The following is a 14,294-nucleotide window of genomic DNA, read 5'->3' on the forward strand; positions in this document are numbered from 1 at the left end:
TACATGAAGTTTTGTATGTAAAACTTCATAAACTACTCAAAAATTAATGACATTTCATGCATGCCTGTTTATAGTTAACTCTGTTGTTAAGAGCCTGAAAAGCTGAACACGCCAACTCACACACTCATGTCCTTTTCCCCAGTATCAAGATGCATCTGCTTCTTTGTTGATGTTGTTACATTACATTACATTTGCCTTCTGGCACATCCTAAATATTATTCTTAACCCTTTCACTGGCATTGTAAGCACGTGGTTGACCTTTTTTTTCGCTCTATTTAGCTTCACCTTATTGAGTAGTGTATGTAACACCGATTATATCCAATGGGTGGCGATGCTGTGAAAAATATTGTCTGAACTCGGTCCTGCGCAGCTCCTCAGGAATTACATAGAATACGATATAATTTCTAGATACCCTAAAAATCTTATTTTAGTTAATAATTAAATCAAAATGTTCGCCTATATGCAAACACACTACTACTACTACTACTACTACTCAAAGTACGTATTCTAATCTCTGTGTTGTTTTTATATGAAAAAATAAAAATGAAATGAATGAATGCAAGTCAACCAGCATCTGCTTCCTGATTGGGTAATCTGACAAATAAAACCAGAAATATTGCTAAATGAAGAAGCAGCAACACAATTTCACCAATAAATATTTTTTGCAAAATGTAATTTTGCAAATGTATTTCTTAGAGTGGACATTAAAGGGTTAATCTGTGCACCTTGGGCATTAAATAACACATTAAGGACCCAGTGTGTGGTTTTTAATTCATTGGTCTGCGTTTTTTAAAATATATTAGCATCCTTTCCTGAACTGAAATCATTTGATCAAAATGAATATTGCACCTAAAGTAGTGAGTATACTTAAAAACCTTAATGTTCAAGCGCTTACAGTAGATGAGGCATCCTGAAGATTCCTTAAGCAAGACATTGAGTTCCTTCCCTGCTGATGTGATTTTAAGACTAATATTATAAATTAACTCTGCTTTTGATGGAGTGAGCAGAGAAAACTGGCCTGTGCAGTGCTGTGTCCTTGGCCCAGCTCTGTTTGGTCAAGTAGTTGCTTAGAAATAAAACCATATGTTTTATCACTGCCATCATCAGGTAAGGTACCGCACTCGACTGGATAAACACGAGGATTAACTAATAGACTGTTGGCAAGCAGTCGGCCTGACTCCATCACTCTTTGTCACTCCTTCCTGCTCTACCTCCTTTCTCTCATTTTACCTTCTCTCCTTGCTCTTTATCTACCAGTCTGTTCTTTCTTTCAGCTCTCGTTTTTGTGTCATATGAGTTTGAAAATAAAGCTGTGGCTGAATGTGCAACACACACACACACGCACACACTAAGGCCATATAAGAATAGGTATGGATTAGACTAGAAAGAGGATCAATACAATGACAGCTGACACAGTGAGACTCAGAGAGAAGACGAAATACGAGCCAAAGGGAAAGAGGAGAATGACTGTGCTCGGTCTGTTCAGCTTGTCATCTCTTTCTCAAGCTCTCCCTGACTGTTTCTCTTTCTTATTTTCTACCAGGCCTTTTCTAGAAGGAGAAATGTTATTTGTAGCTAAGCCCATTGTCACAGTCTTAATTCCTACTGGAGAACCTGCTGCTATCACCCCTCCCCTGGCATTCAGTAATTTAAACCACAGGATTCAGCATTTTCTCATATTATGACCTCCTCTGCCGCACCTTTCCTCTATGCGTGCATCTTCTACTGTATGTACAGTTGTGTTAGCTTGACATTATAGAATCCAAAGTGACTCTGACTTTCTTGGTTTCTCTTTCCCTCTTTCAATCTTTTGCTCTTTGTTTTCGACCCCCTCCCTCCATCTTGATTGAAAGGGTATGTGTGGCTGGCACAGAAAGAAAGAAGGAAATAGATAGAATAGATACCAATAAATACCAGAATGTATTGTATGGAAAAAGCTGACCTCTCACATACCCAATCTGTCACACACCCACACACACTCTCTCTCCTACCCGTCCAAAGACCATTATTTTATATGAGCACAAAACAATGCACCTGTTTAATGGTGTTCCTTATTAAGCATGCTGCTGTGTAACTAAATCTACATGACCTTTCATGTACATTTCATGTACATTATGTATTAAAAGGAGGAGATTTAAATTCACAGAAACTCACACATTTCGCTGCAAATTAAATTGTTTAAATGAAATTAAATGAAAGAGTCTAAATCAAATCTCTCTCTCTCTCTCTCTCTCTGTGCATTTATGTATTTATTTATTTATTGTTCATATCAGTGTAAGGCTTAAATCTAAATTTTTTGGTGGTGTTATTCCTGAATTCCAAATTGATTAAAACCATACAGACTGACATATGAAAAACACCAGAATGTGACTTTAAAACTACAATATAAAGCTCAATCCAGTGTCAACCCACCCTGCTCAGCTAAGTCTTCCCTCTCCCTGCTCTGAAACAGCTCTGCTTTTTCAGCTCAGCTTTCTTAGCCCAAGCTAAGTATAGTAGCTACCCATTTTATATTTAAAGGGCATTAGTGGTAGGAGTGAAAGAATGAGACTTTATTATACACACAATGTTATGTGTTTAGTGTAAGGTAACAATTAAAAAAGGTTAATTTGGCCAAAATAAACTTGTACTCAAGGTTCATTAAGAAGACCATTTGAAATTCTCTCAATTGGAAACTTCTACTACTACAGATCCTTGTTTCTTGTCTCCCATAAGTTGTTTGCATTTCAGGACTTGATACTGGTAATAAAACCACCTTGCGAGCCTAGGCTGCTCATTATCATTGCACACACACCCCTTGTCCTCCCACTATTCAGGCGTCTTTGTCAGCTTGTAAAGGAGCAGCGCAAGTTTTTGGCTGTATATGGTTTTGTCTGCACATCCTCAGGTTATTCATCAGCATTAAGCCAGAGGCAGTTTGTCTCTGCCATGTGCAACAAAGCTAGCACTCTCTTACACCTGCACCATGTCCAGGATCCAAGGAGTATGTTAGGCACCACCTTTACCAGATGTGTGTGTGACAGCGTAACGTTAGAGACGGTCAGTTAGTTAATCGTGTTTGGCATTTAGAGTGGAGAGTCCAGATGTTCTTACTGCTGCGGTTTTTGGATAATAATCATCAATAAACAGCTGCTAAATTATACAGTTGAGGAAAAGGTTGTTGTTCTCTCACCTGAATAGCAAAAAAGAGTAAAACAAAGAATGTGTTTTTATTAACATAATATTAAGTGCACATTTAGCTGATTCTTTCATATTAAGAAGTGACAAAATTTCTCAAGAAAGTTATTGTAAAATAGTAAAAATATATATCAGGTCAAAATGTTGCATCCCTCTTGATGAACTTAAATATGTAAAATCAGATGTCTGACCACAGTCAAACATGGTAGAGGCTTGCGGGTCTTTTGGGGGTGTATGTCTGCATCAGGCACTGGAGCTCTGCATAAAGTGGAAGGCAGAAATTGGAAGATTAAAAATTCAAGATTGAACAACTTTAATGATCCCATAGGGAAATTGTGTTGCCTTGTTGCAGCTGCTCTCCGTGTGAAAGAAAGGAAAAGATCTTCCACCAAACCAAGACAATTAACAAATGCAAACCACTGATCAATAAGTACAAAGCAAGGCATAAAGCAAAGCCAACTCAGGAATGGTATAAGAAGAATAAGGTGATTGTTTTACTATGGGCCTTCCCCTTAGTGGCTGAATGTGCGTTAAATATCATGCTGATCTAAAACAAATCTTTGTTTTTTAATCTTTGCCATTTCTGAGTCAAGGGATGCTAAGTTTTGCACTCAAATGTATTAGTATCATTGTCAGTGCATTATCACCTCCTGGAAGCTTTATGCTAGTTTTTACACCTTGAATCGCTTGGAAAGGCCAAATTTAAACCCAAAAGTATAAAATGCAATTTTGGTTGACAATTAGTAGTAGTTCGAGACTGATGTTTACTTTTCCAGGGAAATATGATTTCATATAAATTCATACCAAAATGCTTTAGATATGGTCCATCGTGAGCATTTCATTTACTTGAAATTAATTTTAAGTTTACAGATAAAGTTCATGGAATATTTGATTATTTACTAACTTTTTCCCTCTGCCTTCAGTCTTTACACTAAGCTAAATTATCTGTCAGTTAACCTTCAGTAACTAAATTAATTGACCTGAGATTGATGCGAATCATCTCCCAGATTTAATGTTTCTCTTTAAATATAAAAGTATGGAAATTCTCTTGCAAATAGGACACTTTTGTGTTATTAAAGTCACTGTACATTATGTTTTTAAAAGGCTATTTTAAATGGTTTAAGTTGAATAACTGACTTAAATCCCCATTGGCATCATTGTATAATGATTCTCATAATGTGACAAAAATAATGTGATGGCAAAAAATAAAAACTGTCTCTTTATGGAGCTATGCAGTATACATAAAGAATTTATATCATGATATCATAGGGGTTCTGTAACTTCTCCAACGTTAATGGACAGCCTCACTTCAAATCCATACACCATATCTATATCCACACGCTCCTCATTCAGCACATACACACATGGATATCAGCTTTTTAGCTCCATGAAGTTCTCCTTCAGATTGATCCGTGTAACAACTTTATTGATCATGTGTTTCATTTTGCTGCCATCATTCAGCAGTAGCTTATTATATTTCACTTCTGCCTGGGAAATCTGATTAATTTCATCACTATTTGGTAAGGTGACACTTAATCCAGAAATGATACTATGAGGGTTATATAGGAATGATTTACAGAAACATGCAAAAAAGTGAAAATACAAAATGAAAACATATTTGAAAAATCTGTGCAAATTTATTAAAAACATAAACCCAATATAATCACACCTGTAGTTCAATAATTGCATATCTTTACAGCTCTGAATCTTTTTGGCTAGGTCTCTATACATTTTTCACAGCTAGAATTGAGCGGTTTGTCCCATTCTTCCTGGCACATCCTCTCAAGCTCCATCAGGTTGGATGGAAGCGTTGTGAACTGCCATCTCCAGGTTATTCACAGATGGTCTGTGGGGTCAAAGTCTAGGATTTTGGTTGGGTCACTGAACAGACAGTCATACAATTGTTCTGAAGCTGCTCTTTTTTTTTTGAACGTTTGAACGTTTAAACCCCCACCCTCTCTATTTGGCTGCATTCATTCTCTCGGCTGCAGAGAAGCCCCCCACCCCATAGCAATAAGCTGCCACCACCATGCTTCACCATAGAGTTGCTTTTAGCTAGCTGACAACACTGGAACTCATATTTGTCTGACATTGCTTGGAGTTCTGCCCAAAGAGTTTATATTTGGGTCATCAGACCCCAGAATAGTTATCCTCATGAGTGTTTGCCAAACTTCAGACAGGCTGTAGCTTATGTCTTACCGCTCTACCATAAAGGTCTGATTGATGGAGTGTAACTGATATGTTTGTCCTTTCCGCCAAGTTCTCCCATGTCTGCAGAGAACATCTGAAGCTCATCTCAAGATAAATTAAAGAAAACAGACTGTACCTGACTACAATCAGGACTAAGGTCGGAATATTTTACATTGTGATTAGAGACTGTTTTTCTTTTACAAAATAATTTACAACATAGTAAAATGTAAAAAAATGTTAAAGGGTATATATAATAGTAAAAGTAAAAATACAGAAAGAAATTCCTGTCATCATATTATTTCCTTTGGCAAGTGATCTATGTGTTTGGCTGCCTCAAAAAAGGAAATAGCATAAAGTGATGTGTGACATGAGAATAACTGCAGACAGTGTTTTATATTGATATCTGTTGGTTTGGGTGTGAAATAAAACTTTCCCCTTTACCTTGAAAACAATTCAGCTTATCAGAATCTCTCATATGTTTGTAGGCAACAGTCCACAGACTTAGACTCACTCACTGTCATAATTTATCTGCACAAAAATACAGGTTAAGGTTTGTTTATCCACATGTGCAGTACTAACTACAAGTATCTGTTTAAAGCACTTCAAATCAAGTCTTCAAATAATCTGCTCCATGTATACTAAGGCTAATGTATCTTTGCATTAATACTGATTAATTTGTAATTGACAAGCCTTTTATTATTCCATGACAGGAAGCTGTTAATCCTGTATTTTTCACTCTTGAACATCTGTGAGGGGTACATCTACTGTAACTTTCTTCACAAGCACGTGGCAATATGTCATAGAGAAGTCCTGATCTTCTAAAAATAGAACAATCATATGGATGCTTTTCACATCCTATTTACGCAACAAAAGCGGTGCCGTCTGTAGAATGTAGTCCAAGGTTCAGCTCCAGTTGACCTTGGCCTGTTACATGGAAAATCATGTGCATATGTCATGATTGCATGGTTTTATCAGTGTTGTGTTATGTTTAAATCAAGAGTTTGCATAGTGCCTTCCTAGCATTGTTTATACCGGATTGTAACTTAACAATAATCTTCAAATATGGGAACAGTGACAGACATTTTAAAATAATATATGTGAATTCTCTCTGTCTTTATGACACCAAAGTGCTATCAGACAAGGATCCATTATCAGATGCAGATGTTGGTTTAATTCTCAGAACCATTAGTCATCCACTGCTGTAACTCAACTACAGGTGCACATGCTGTTCATACACACATGCACAATCACCTCCCATTTCGTATACCTAATGTATCACAGGGAAAATAAATGGCAGCATCAATCATACAGGACAGCTGAGAGGGTGAAAAAGACAAAGTGACAATGAGCAACGAGAGAGAGAGAGAGAGAAAGAAGGAGAAAAGTGGTAGAGAAATCATAAAAGATTAAAGAGAAAGTAACACTGAGAAAGGTCTGTAAAGGAGACGGGAGCAAGACTAGAACACATTTGTACACAGAAAACAAACAGTCAAAGCTCTGTAGAGATGAGAAGACCACGAATATCAGAAAGACAGATGGCATCTCAAAAAAAAAACAAAAACTAACAGTTCAGAGATATTCTGAAGAACAGCAGGCTGGGGCTGCTAGCCAGTGCATATGTTGCCTGGAAGCTGCCTTATGAATTTTAATTTGTATTTGCTCATTAACCAAGTTACCATATGACTTAGAAGGCATTCAATGATTTTCTTGCAGGCAGCAGAGCACGGGCATTTTGGGTCAGTCAGGCAAAAAGAAGGGCTCTGATAAGACTAGTCTGATAAGATTGATGTAGTCAGCGTATTAGTATTAACCTCAACATTAAGCTTCACTGATATCAATAAAAGCTTAGTATTACTGTCAATGCAAATACAAATACACAGTTTTGTTGTTAATAAATGTGTATCAACAAGACATATATTCCTACAATATATTTTTGTCTATCAGCGTTAGTTTTGATTTAGCATTTCTGAGTTTTGATATATTATCTCTGATGGTTCTTTAGATGAATGGGATTATGTTCGTAGGGCTCAGACCAATAACATGTTCAGTTTGGAGATGTTAACTTGTGTTCGCCCAAAACCTGCCCGAAATAAAACTGAAATGATCTGAGCCAATACATTTGAGTAGAGTCAAGGACCACTAACCCAACTACATACTTTGCTGCAATGTAATGTAAATCTTGTATTTCAGTTAGCACTTTAAAGGAACGCATCTTCCTTCTCAAGCTTTAAGTGAATAACTGGACCACAGAGGAAAAACACATATGTATTTTGTACATAGCCTGCAGCACTGTGTCAAGTGCTTGGTCAGTTCACTGTGGGAAAGATTTGTTTTCTGTACATTATGTGAATCAGCTGAAATGTCATGGTAACAGTACAAAATTAAATCTTTAAGAAATGTTTAGCTTGATCTTAATGATGTTTAAAGCAGCCTAAATCATGCATAATGTCACCAGGTAGAGAAGTCTGTAGCTTGCAGATTTACTTTAATATTCTGTCTGTGTGTATCTTTGTGTCTGTGTGTGTGTTTGTCACTACAGGTTTATCCTGGTGTTTGGATGTCTGGTTCTCTCTGTGTTTTCCACCATCCCTGCTCACCAGGAATTCTCCTCACACTGCCTGCTCATCCTGGTAGGACAGCCACACACACACACACACACACACACACACATTCACCCATTTATGTGTGTTCAGTCCCAGGGAGACTAGGTTTACATTACTTCAACACTGATGAACTGTGAAAGTGTTGCATAATAGTGTTGAACATCTGCTTGTGTGTGTGAGCGATGCTCATGTCTGCATTGCAAATGCTGATGATGTCAATTCACAGCATGATAATGAACTGTAATGAGTGATCCCCTGCTGCTCAAGATAAAAATCACACTGTTACAGTTCGATTTAAATTACAGTAACAGACTTTGACTCAGATGTGATTGTGCAGAAAACCATCAGTCAGAGCAATGTAGGCTAAATAAACTGGAAGAAGCAGAAGTAATGTTTATGTACAGAGATGAGCAGCGACGTCACAGGGTCAGTTCACTGACGCATTAAAAACACCTTAATTACCTCAGCTGTGTCATAACACAGCTCACAGTGGAAAAAGATACACAAAAGTTACTGTAACTCCAATTTTACTTTCGCTAAAGTAGATAACTTGATTCAAACCATGGGATGTCTCGGTCAGTAGTTTGCATGTGTGTTTGTGCAGATATTGAATGAGGCGTCAAAAATGCACAAACAAGAACCAAACCAAAGCGAACAGTTTATGGAACTAGCAGCAGAGAGGACAAGATACAGAAGTCCAACTGTTTAATAGTCTCCAGAGTCATGATCCTTGCTACTCCAGAGTCAGGGAGGCTGATTCCAATTTTTATGCCAAACTAAGATACTAGTCCACTTATTGTATTTTAATGTTTTTTGGACCACAAAATCTCTGCAAGTAATTAAATACATGTTGAATTAATCACCTAACAACAACACATTCCCCTTGGTAAAAATTGACAGAAATTCAGAGTCTAAAACCTCAAACCCTGGAGTAATGAAAACAAACCTGCTTGCAAAGTTAGGATAAAAGGTGTGACGGCCCCTGTCTAGTTAGTCTGGCTCAGTGTACTTGTGTTTGCGTGTCTGTGTGTATGTGTGTGTGCTTTCCTTCTGGCCAGAGTGCGTGACTGGGAAGCCCTGCTAAATCTTTCTTAACATGTTTTTAAAATCTACATAAACTTGCACCTTAAAGATACATTTGTGATTTAATGTATGTCTAACACTATGTCTCAATCTAGCACAGTAACTTACTGAAGTCTTGTTGTCACGTTTTTGTAAGGATTAAACAAAAAAACACATACTGTAACCTGTTCATTTAAGTGAGCTTTGGAGGAGCTGTTTATTTTGGACAGAGGCACACTATTAAAGGAAGGTTGTTACTGTCGTAGCTGTGACTAATATAATTAGGAAAGAAATGAGCAAGCCTTTCTCACTGCAGACATCTTAAACTGTCATAGCAGGAAACACACAGGTATAACTAATATCACTTACCAATAGCTCTGTTCCACTGGAGCATCACACTACGTCAAGTTAGAGAGGCAGCATGTGTAATAAGCTGGCTCACCTAAACGGAACAGAGCCATTATTAATGTTATTAAAGACACCTGTGTGTTTCCTGCCAGGGCATGTCAAAATATTAACCATAAAAGGGCTCATTGGTGAAACAATACACAGCCAGGCTAATGGAAGCTTAGGAACTTCTTTGCCCCTTTGCTTTGACTGTCTTTTACACCTCTGCATTTACAGCATAGTATGTAAAGGTTTAAAAAGGTGTGTGTGCATGTGTCTCCTGCAGGAGTTTGTGATGATTGTAGTGTTTGGTCTGGAATACATCATCCGGATATGGAGCGCTGGCTGCTGCTGTCGTTATCGGGGCTGGCAGGGACGCCTCCGCTTCGCCAGAAAACCGTTCTGTGTCATAGGTAGGTTTTTGTGTGTATCACACGATGTCTTGCAAAACTTGTGATTGTAATTTTTCTTAGTCACTGACTACATAGACACTCTTAAGTCACATCTTCAAAACAGTCACCAGAAGCTTATTGCAGAAAAAAAAAAAAAACACATTTTGGTTGCAAAATGCTCTTCCACTAACAAAACATTAAAAACATGAAACAGAAGCTAATGTTTCCCTAAAACTACATCAGATTTTTTTTTACCATTCTACAGTGCTACATTCATTCCATATTGTTCAAACACAGAAAAGCTGAATATAGTAAATATTCAAATCAAAATACAGACAAATTAAAAGAAACCCAATTAAACTTACAGTGTTGGTGGAAATGTCCCAAAAATCTAAATGAAGGCATGAAATATTTCAAAGTTTACATTTAGTCAATTTGCTCCCGTCAATTAGGCAATGAATTAGGCCAGGTTCTCATGAACATCAAACTGTTTTCCCTCATGTTAGAGACATTATAATCAAGTAATTATGATTTTTGCTCACTTGTACAGGTACTTTTTAAAAAATGTGTTCTTCATTGTTCAGTCGATGTAACTGGTACAAAAAAAGCACAAAAACACGTGTGTTTAGGACACAGTGGATCTCTGTCCTTCATGTGATGCTCCTGCGGGGATGAAAAAGGCCTGCTGGGAAATACAAGACATGAAAAAGTGGGTATTTTAGGGTTGCTGACAGAACAATGGAGAAAGACTAATAGAGATGGAAAAGGCAATGAACAGCTTGTTGTGAATCAATAGTTGGTAAAGGTGATGGATGGACAGGTGGTTGGATTTAGAAAGTAGGTGAGTCAACCACAGTTCCTGTTACTGATCCTGTGCAACTTGTGACCTTTAATTTTCACTCTTTGGTTCCCTAGACATCATCGTACTCATCGCCTCAGTTGCTGTGGTTTCAGCCGGTAGCCAGGGTAACATTTTTGCCACCTCAGCACTGCGCAGCCTTCGTTTCCTTCAGATCCTGCGCATGGTGCGCATGGACCGCAGGGGAGGGACCTGGAAGCTGCTGGGATCTGTAGTTTATGCACATAGTAAGGTAGGGCATATTTTGTTGTTTGAGCCATGTGTCAACTTTTAACATTTTTGTATTGAGAAAGGTGAAGTGGAAATCAGTCAGTTGTGAGGTGTTTCTAGTATTCCAATCTTAGAGATCAGATGTGAACCAAGAAGTAAGTATTCCTTGGGTTGGTACTCTGTGTTTTCAGTCATTGCCGATGGATTTACTCATAATGGTAACTAAGAAACTTTAATTATGTGGCACTTTTAATATGAAAGTCATTAACTGGAGAAAAGCATTTGCCAGTAAATGTGGGCTGTGTTTGGCATAAACTATAAAAATATCTTTATCAACATGATTGTAAAAACTTGTTGTTACAGCACCAAAGTAGGAGAAGGATACAGTAAAGGAAACTGTAACAGTAGCACCAGTCTTGATTTGAGTAAATCCAATGAATAACAACATTTAAAACATCAGTTCCAGAAGTAGTGAATGAACATACTCTTTGTGAAATATGTGCAATAAATTATGCTTTATAGACTAGAAGATCAATAGAGGTTGGCTGTACGGTAGTTCAGTAGTAGTACAGAAATATAACTGAATGGTACGGTGGCCCTGAAAGCTGACAGTACCACAAAATCCCATAAAACTTGACAAAACCCCAGAAAAAAAACAAAACAACTTTATCAATTTGACAACAAAGGCCCAGCTTTAAAAATGCACTGCAAGAAAGCAACATAACGGAAATGTCTCCGGGAGCAACTTAAAATACATCAGTTTTTAGTGGCCCCTGGAAACATTGCAATGACAATTGTATACAATCAAATCAAACCCGGTGGACACTAAAAAGTGACGGACGCAACTAGGACGCACTTGGTTGGAGCTGACTCTCCATCTGTTGGTTGGGAAATGAGCTGTATTGCTGGTGACTACTGTTAACCTAGTGTTAGTGTTTTGCTAATTATTATGCTGCGAACACAATTTGTGACAAAATGTATATGCACGTTGTTGATGGGTTTGACAGTTTCTTTTCAGTTGCTCCTGGAGATATTACTGTTGGTCAAATTGATGAAGGATTTTTTGTTTTTTCAGGAGAAAATCAGCCATTTGGCTTAATTTGTCACATTTACATCGCAGTGCTATCAAATAATTAAGTCGACTGAGAACAAATGACATTGTATGACAGCTGAAGGGGTAAATGCTGGTTTTAACTGTTTTTCATGTTGTGAAAGAATCCAACCTTTTTTTTCCATATTAGTCGAATTTCCAATCAAAATACGTGAAAAACTGTAAAGATTTGTGCTCATGAAGTAAAATGTGTGTCTGGTAGGAGCTGGTGACTGCTTGGTATATCGGGTTCCTGGTGCTGATCTTCTCCTCCTTCCTTGTCTATCTGGTTGAGAAAGAATTCAACAAGGATTTTGCCACCTATGCCGATGCTCTGTGGTGGGGCACGGTGAGCAAACACACATTGCAACATAAGACATATTAGACACACACTTTGTTAGCCCTGTGTGCTCCTGTAGTGATCTGAACTTATTTTAAGCATCAAAGATGATGACAAAGAGATTATGCGTTATTTGTAGCTTTTAAACACAAAGTTTACATTACATTTAGTCATCTGTCATTAAAATGTTTCAGTTTTTTGAGTTGCAAGTGTCACGTTTAGGTTAAGGGATGGACCCAAGAGAAGAGACAGGGCGAGGGTTTGCAAAATAAGGGGCTTTTATTGAAAGAGATGTAAATGATGAACAGGACCAGCACACGAAAGGAGTTAACTTGAAAACAAGAGGGGAACCGAATTACCAGAAATAAACACAGCTCGGGCTCAGGGGACAAGTTAGAGAAAGAACTAACAGAGGCTACTGATAAACTAAGGCACAGATAAACGTTAAACCACTAGAGCGGGTAAACACAAGGGTAAGGCTAAGGAGACTAAGAAATATCAAGAACGAACTACTGAACAAAGGCTAAGACGTAATAATGATTAAAGTAAAACGGAGCACCACTTAAAAACACACTGGAAGGGAACAATACCAAAGTAACAGAGTTGGGGGAGCACATACACACAAGGACTAAGGGGAGGCAGTCACAAACAAACTCAACATAAAGCACTGGCAAACTGAAGAGCACACAAGCAAACCTAAACATGAAAAAACCAGGATAAAACAAGCGGAGAAAACTAGGGACTAGGCCAAAATACTGAATTTAAACAAAAGGCAAACCTCAGACCAAAACCACACAGGAAACACAGAGTCCAGGATACCAAAGTCCACGATACCAAAGTCCACGAAGCAGGAGTCCAGATTTCCCAAGAGTTCGAGAAACGTAAGTTTCAGGCTTTACCAAAAGTCCAGAGTCTACTGCGGGGTTGGTGAGGGTAATAATGATGACAATGATGCCCACGATGAAGGCAGAGACCACATGAACAATGACGAGGATCTGGCAGGGGAGTGAAGGGAAGACTGAACTTAAATAGAGAGTGGGACAGGTGCAAACAATGAGGGACAACGAGGGTAAAGCTGGGTGAACAGAACCAGGGACAGGAAGTAAGGAGAAGGGGCCACAAAATAAAAGTCCAGGGACAGGAAGTGCAACAAGATCCTGACAGAAAGTGTAAGAGAGATAGGATTTTAGTGCATAGGAAGTTGAATAAGAGAATGTTTCGAGAATACACTTCCCTTTTGATCTGACCCGATAATCTCTAAGCCATTTTCTCCATCCTTTTATTCAGTTTTTGTTGTTTGGTTGGAAGTAAAATCTGTGTCATGGTTCATGTTCGTGTAGCTCAGTAACAACATTCATAGAATATTATATTAGTGTTTCCGGAAATGTTGTAGAATATCTGAAAATATTTTGATGATGTATTATGCATTATTACACCAGGGCCATGAAAAATCCAGGATTCAAAGTGGTGGATTAACTTTGCAGGAATGCAGTGCTTAAACACAAACCTTTGACCTACAGTATAGGTACCTATTTGCTGTGCTAAACCAGTGGGGCCTTATTAAAGTGTATGTAACCATAGCAACAGCGCTGAAGCATCAGCACCCATTGGTTAAGCTCACTACTTACTGACAACCTTTTGAAAAATGACACACACACACACACACACACACACACACAGACTGTAAAGGGATGAATTTAACATTAAGTATAAGCGTCTTGGTAAATATTCAACTTTTGAAAAGTGGGATGCTGCTGAAAAAAAAAAAGAAACTTAGGTCATTAAGTTCAACAAACACAAGTCTCAAAAGGTTTCAAGCTGGGCAGTGAAAACATTCAGTGATTTTATTTATCACAAAGAAAACAATGCAGATTCCTTGAAAAAGGTGCAGGGAGAATTATATGTTGTCCAACCATCGAATCCAAGTATCTATGAACAGTCTTGAAAGTCCAGTCACGCTGTAAAACAAACCACTTACCATAGG

The 14,294-nt window shown here is 38.0% G+C and overlaps 1 protein-coding gene across 6 annotated transcripts in view; it reads left to right on the top strand.

Annotated features, from left to right (window-relative positions):
* The window catches only part of kcnq5a (potassium voltage-gated channel, KQT-like subfamily, member 5a), a 92,371-nt gene that overhangs the window by 56,661 nt on the left and 21,416 nt on the right, over positions 1–14,294 (top strand). For all 6 annotated transcript variants that reach the window (XM_067513690.1, XM_067513697.1, XM_067513705.1 and 3 more), the window contains exons 2-5: positions 7,907–7,997; positions 9,706–9,832; positions 10,727–10,902; positions 12,194–12,319. In XM_067513690.1, coding sequence (XP_067369791.1) covers positions 7,907–7,997; positions 9,706–9,832; positions 10,727–10,902; positions 12,194–12,319 — 520 coding nt within the window. The remainder of the gene's footprint in view (positions 1–7,906; positions 7,998–9,705; positions 9,833–10,726; positions 10,903–12,193; positions 12,320–14,294) is intronic.

This window comes from Channa argus, chromosome 1 (genome assembly GCF_033026475.1).
Source record: "Channa argus isolate prfri chromosome 1, Channa argus male v1.0, whole genome shotgun sequence".
In the NCBI taxonomy this organism is placed as follows: domain Eukaryota; kingdom Metazoa; phylum Chordata; class Actinopteri; order Anabantiformes; family Channidae; genus Channa; species Channa argus.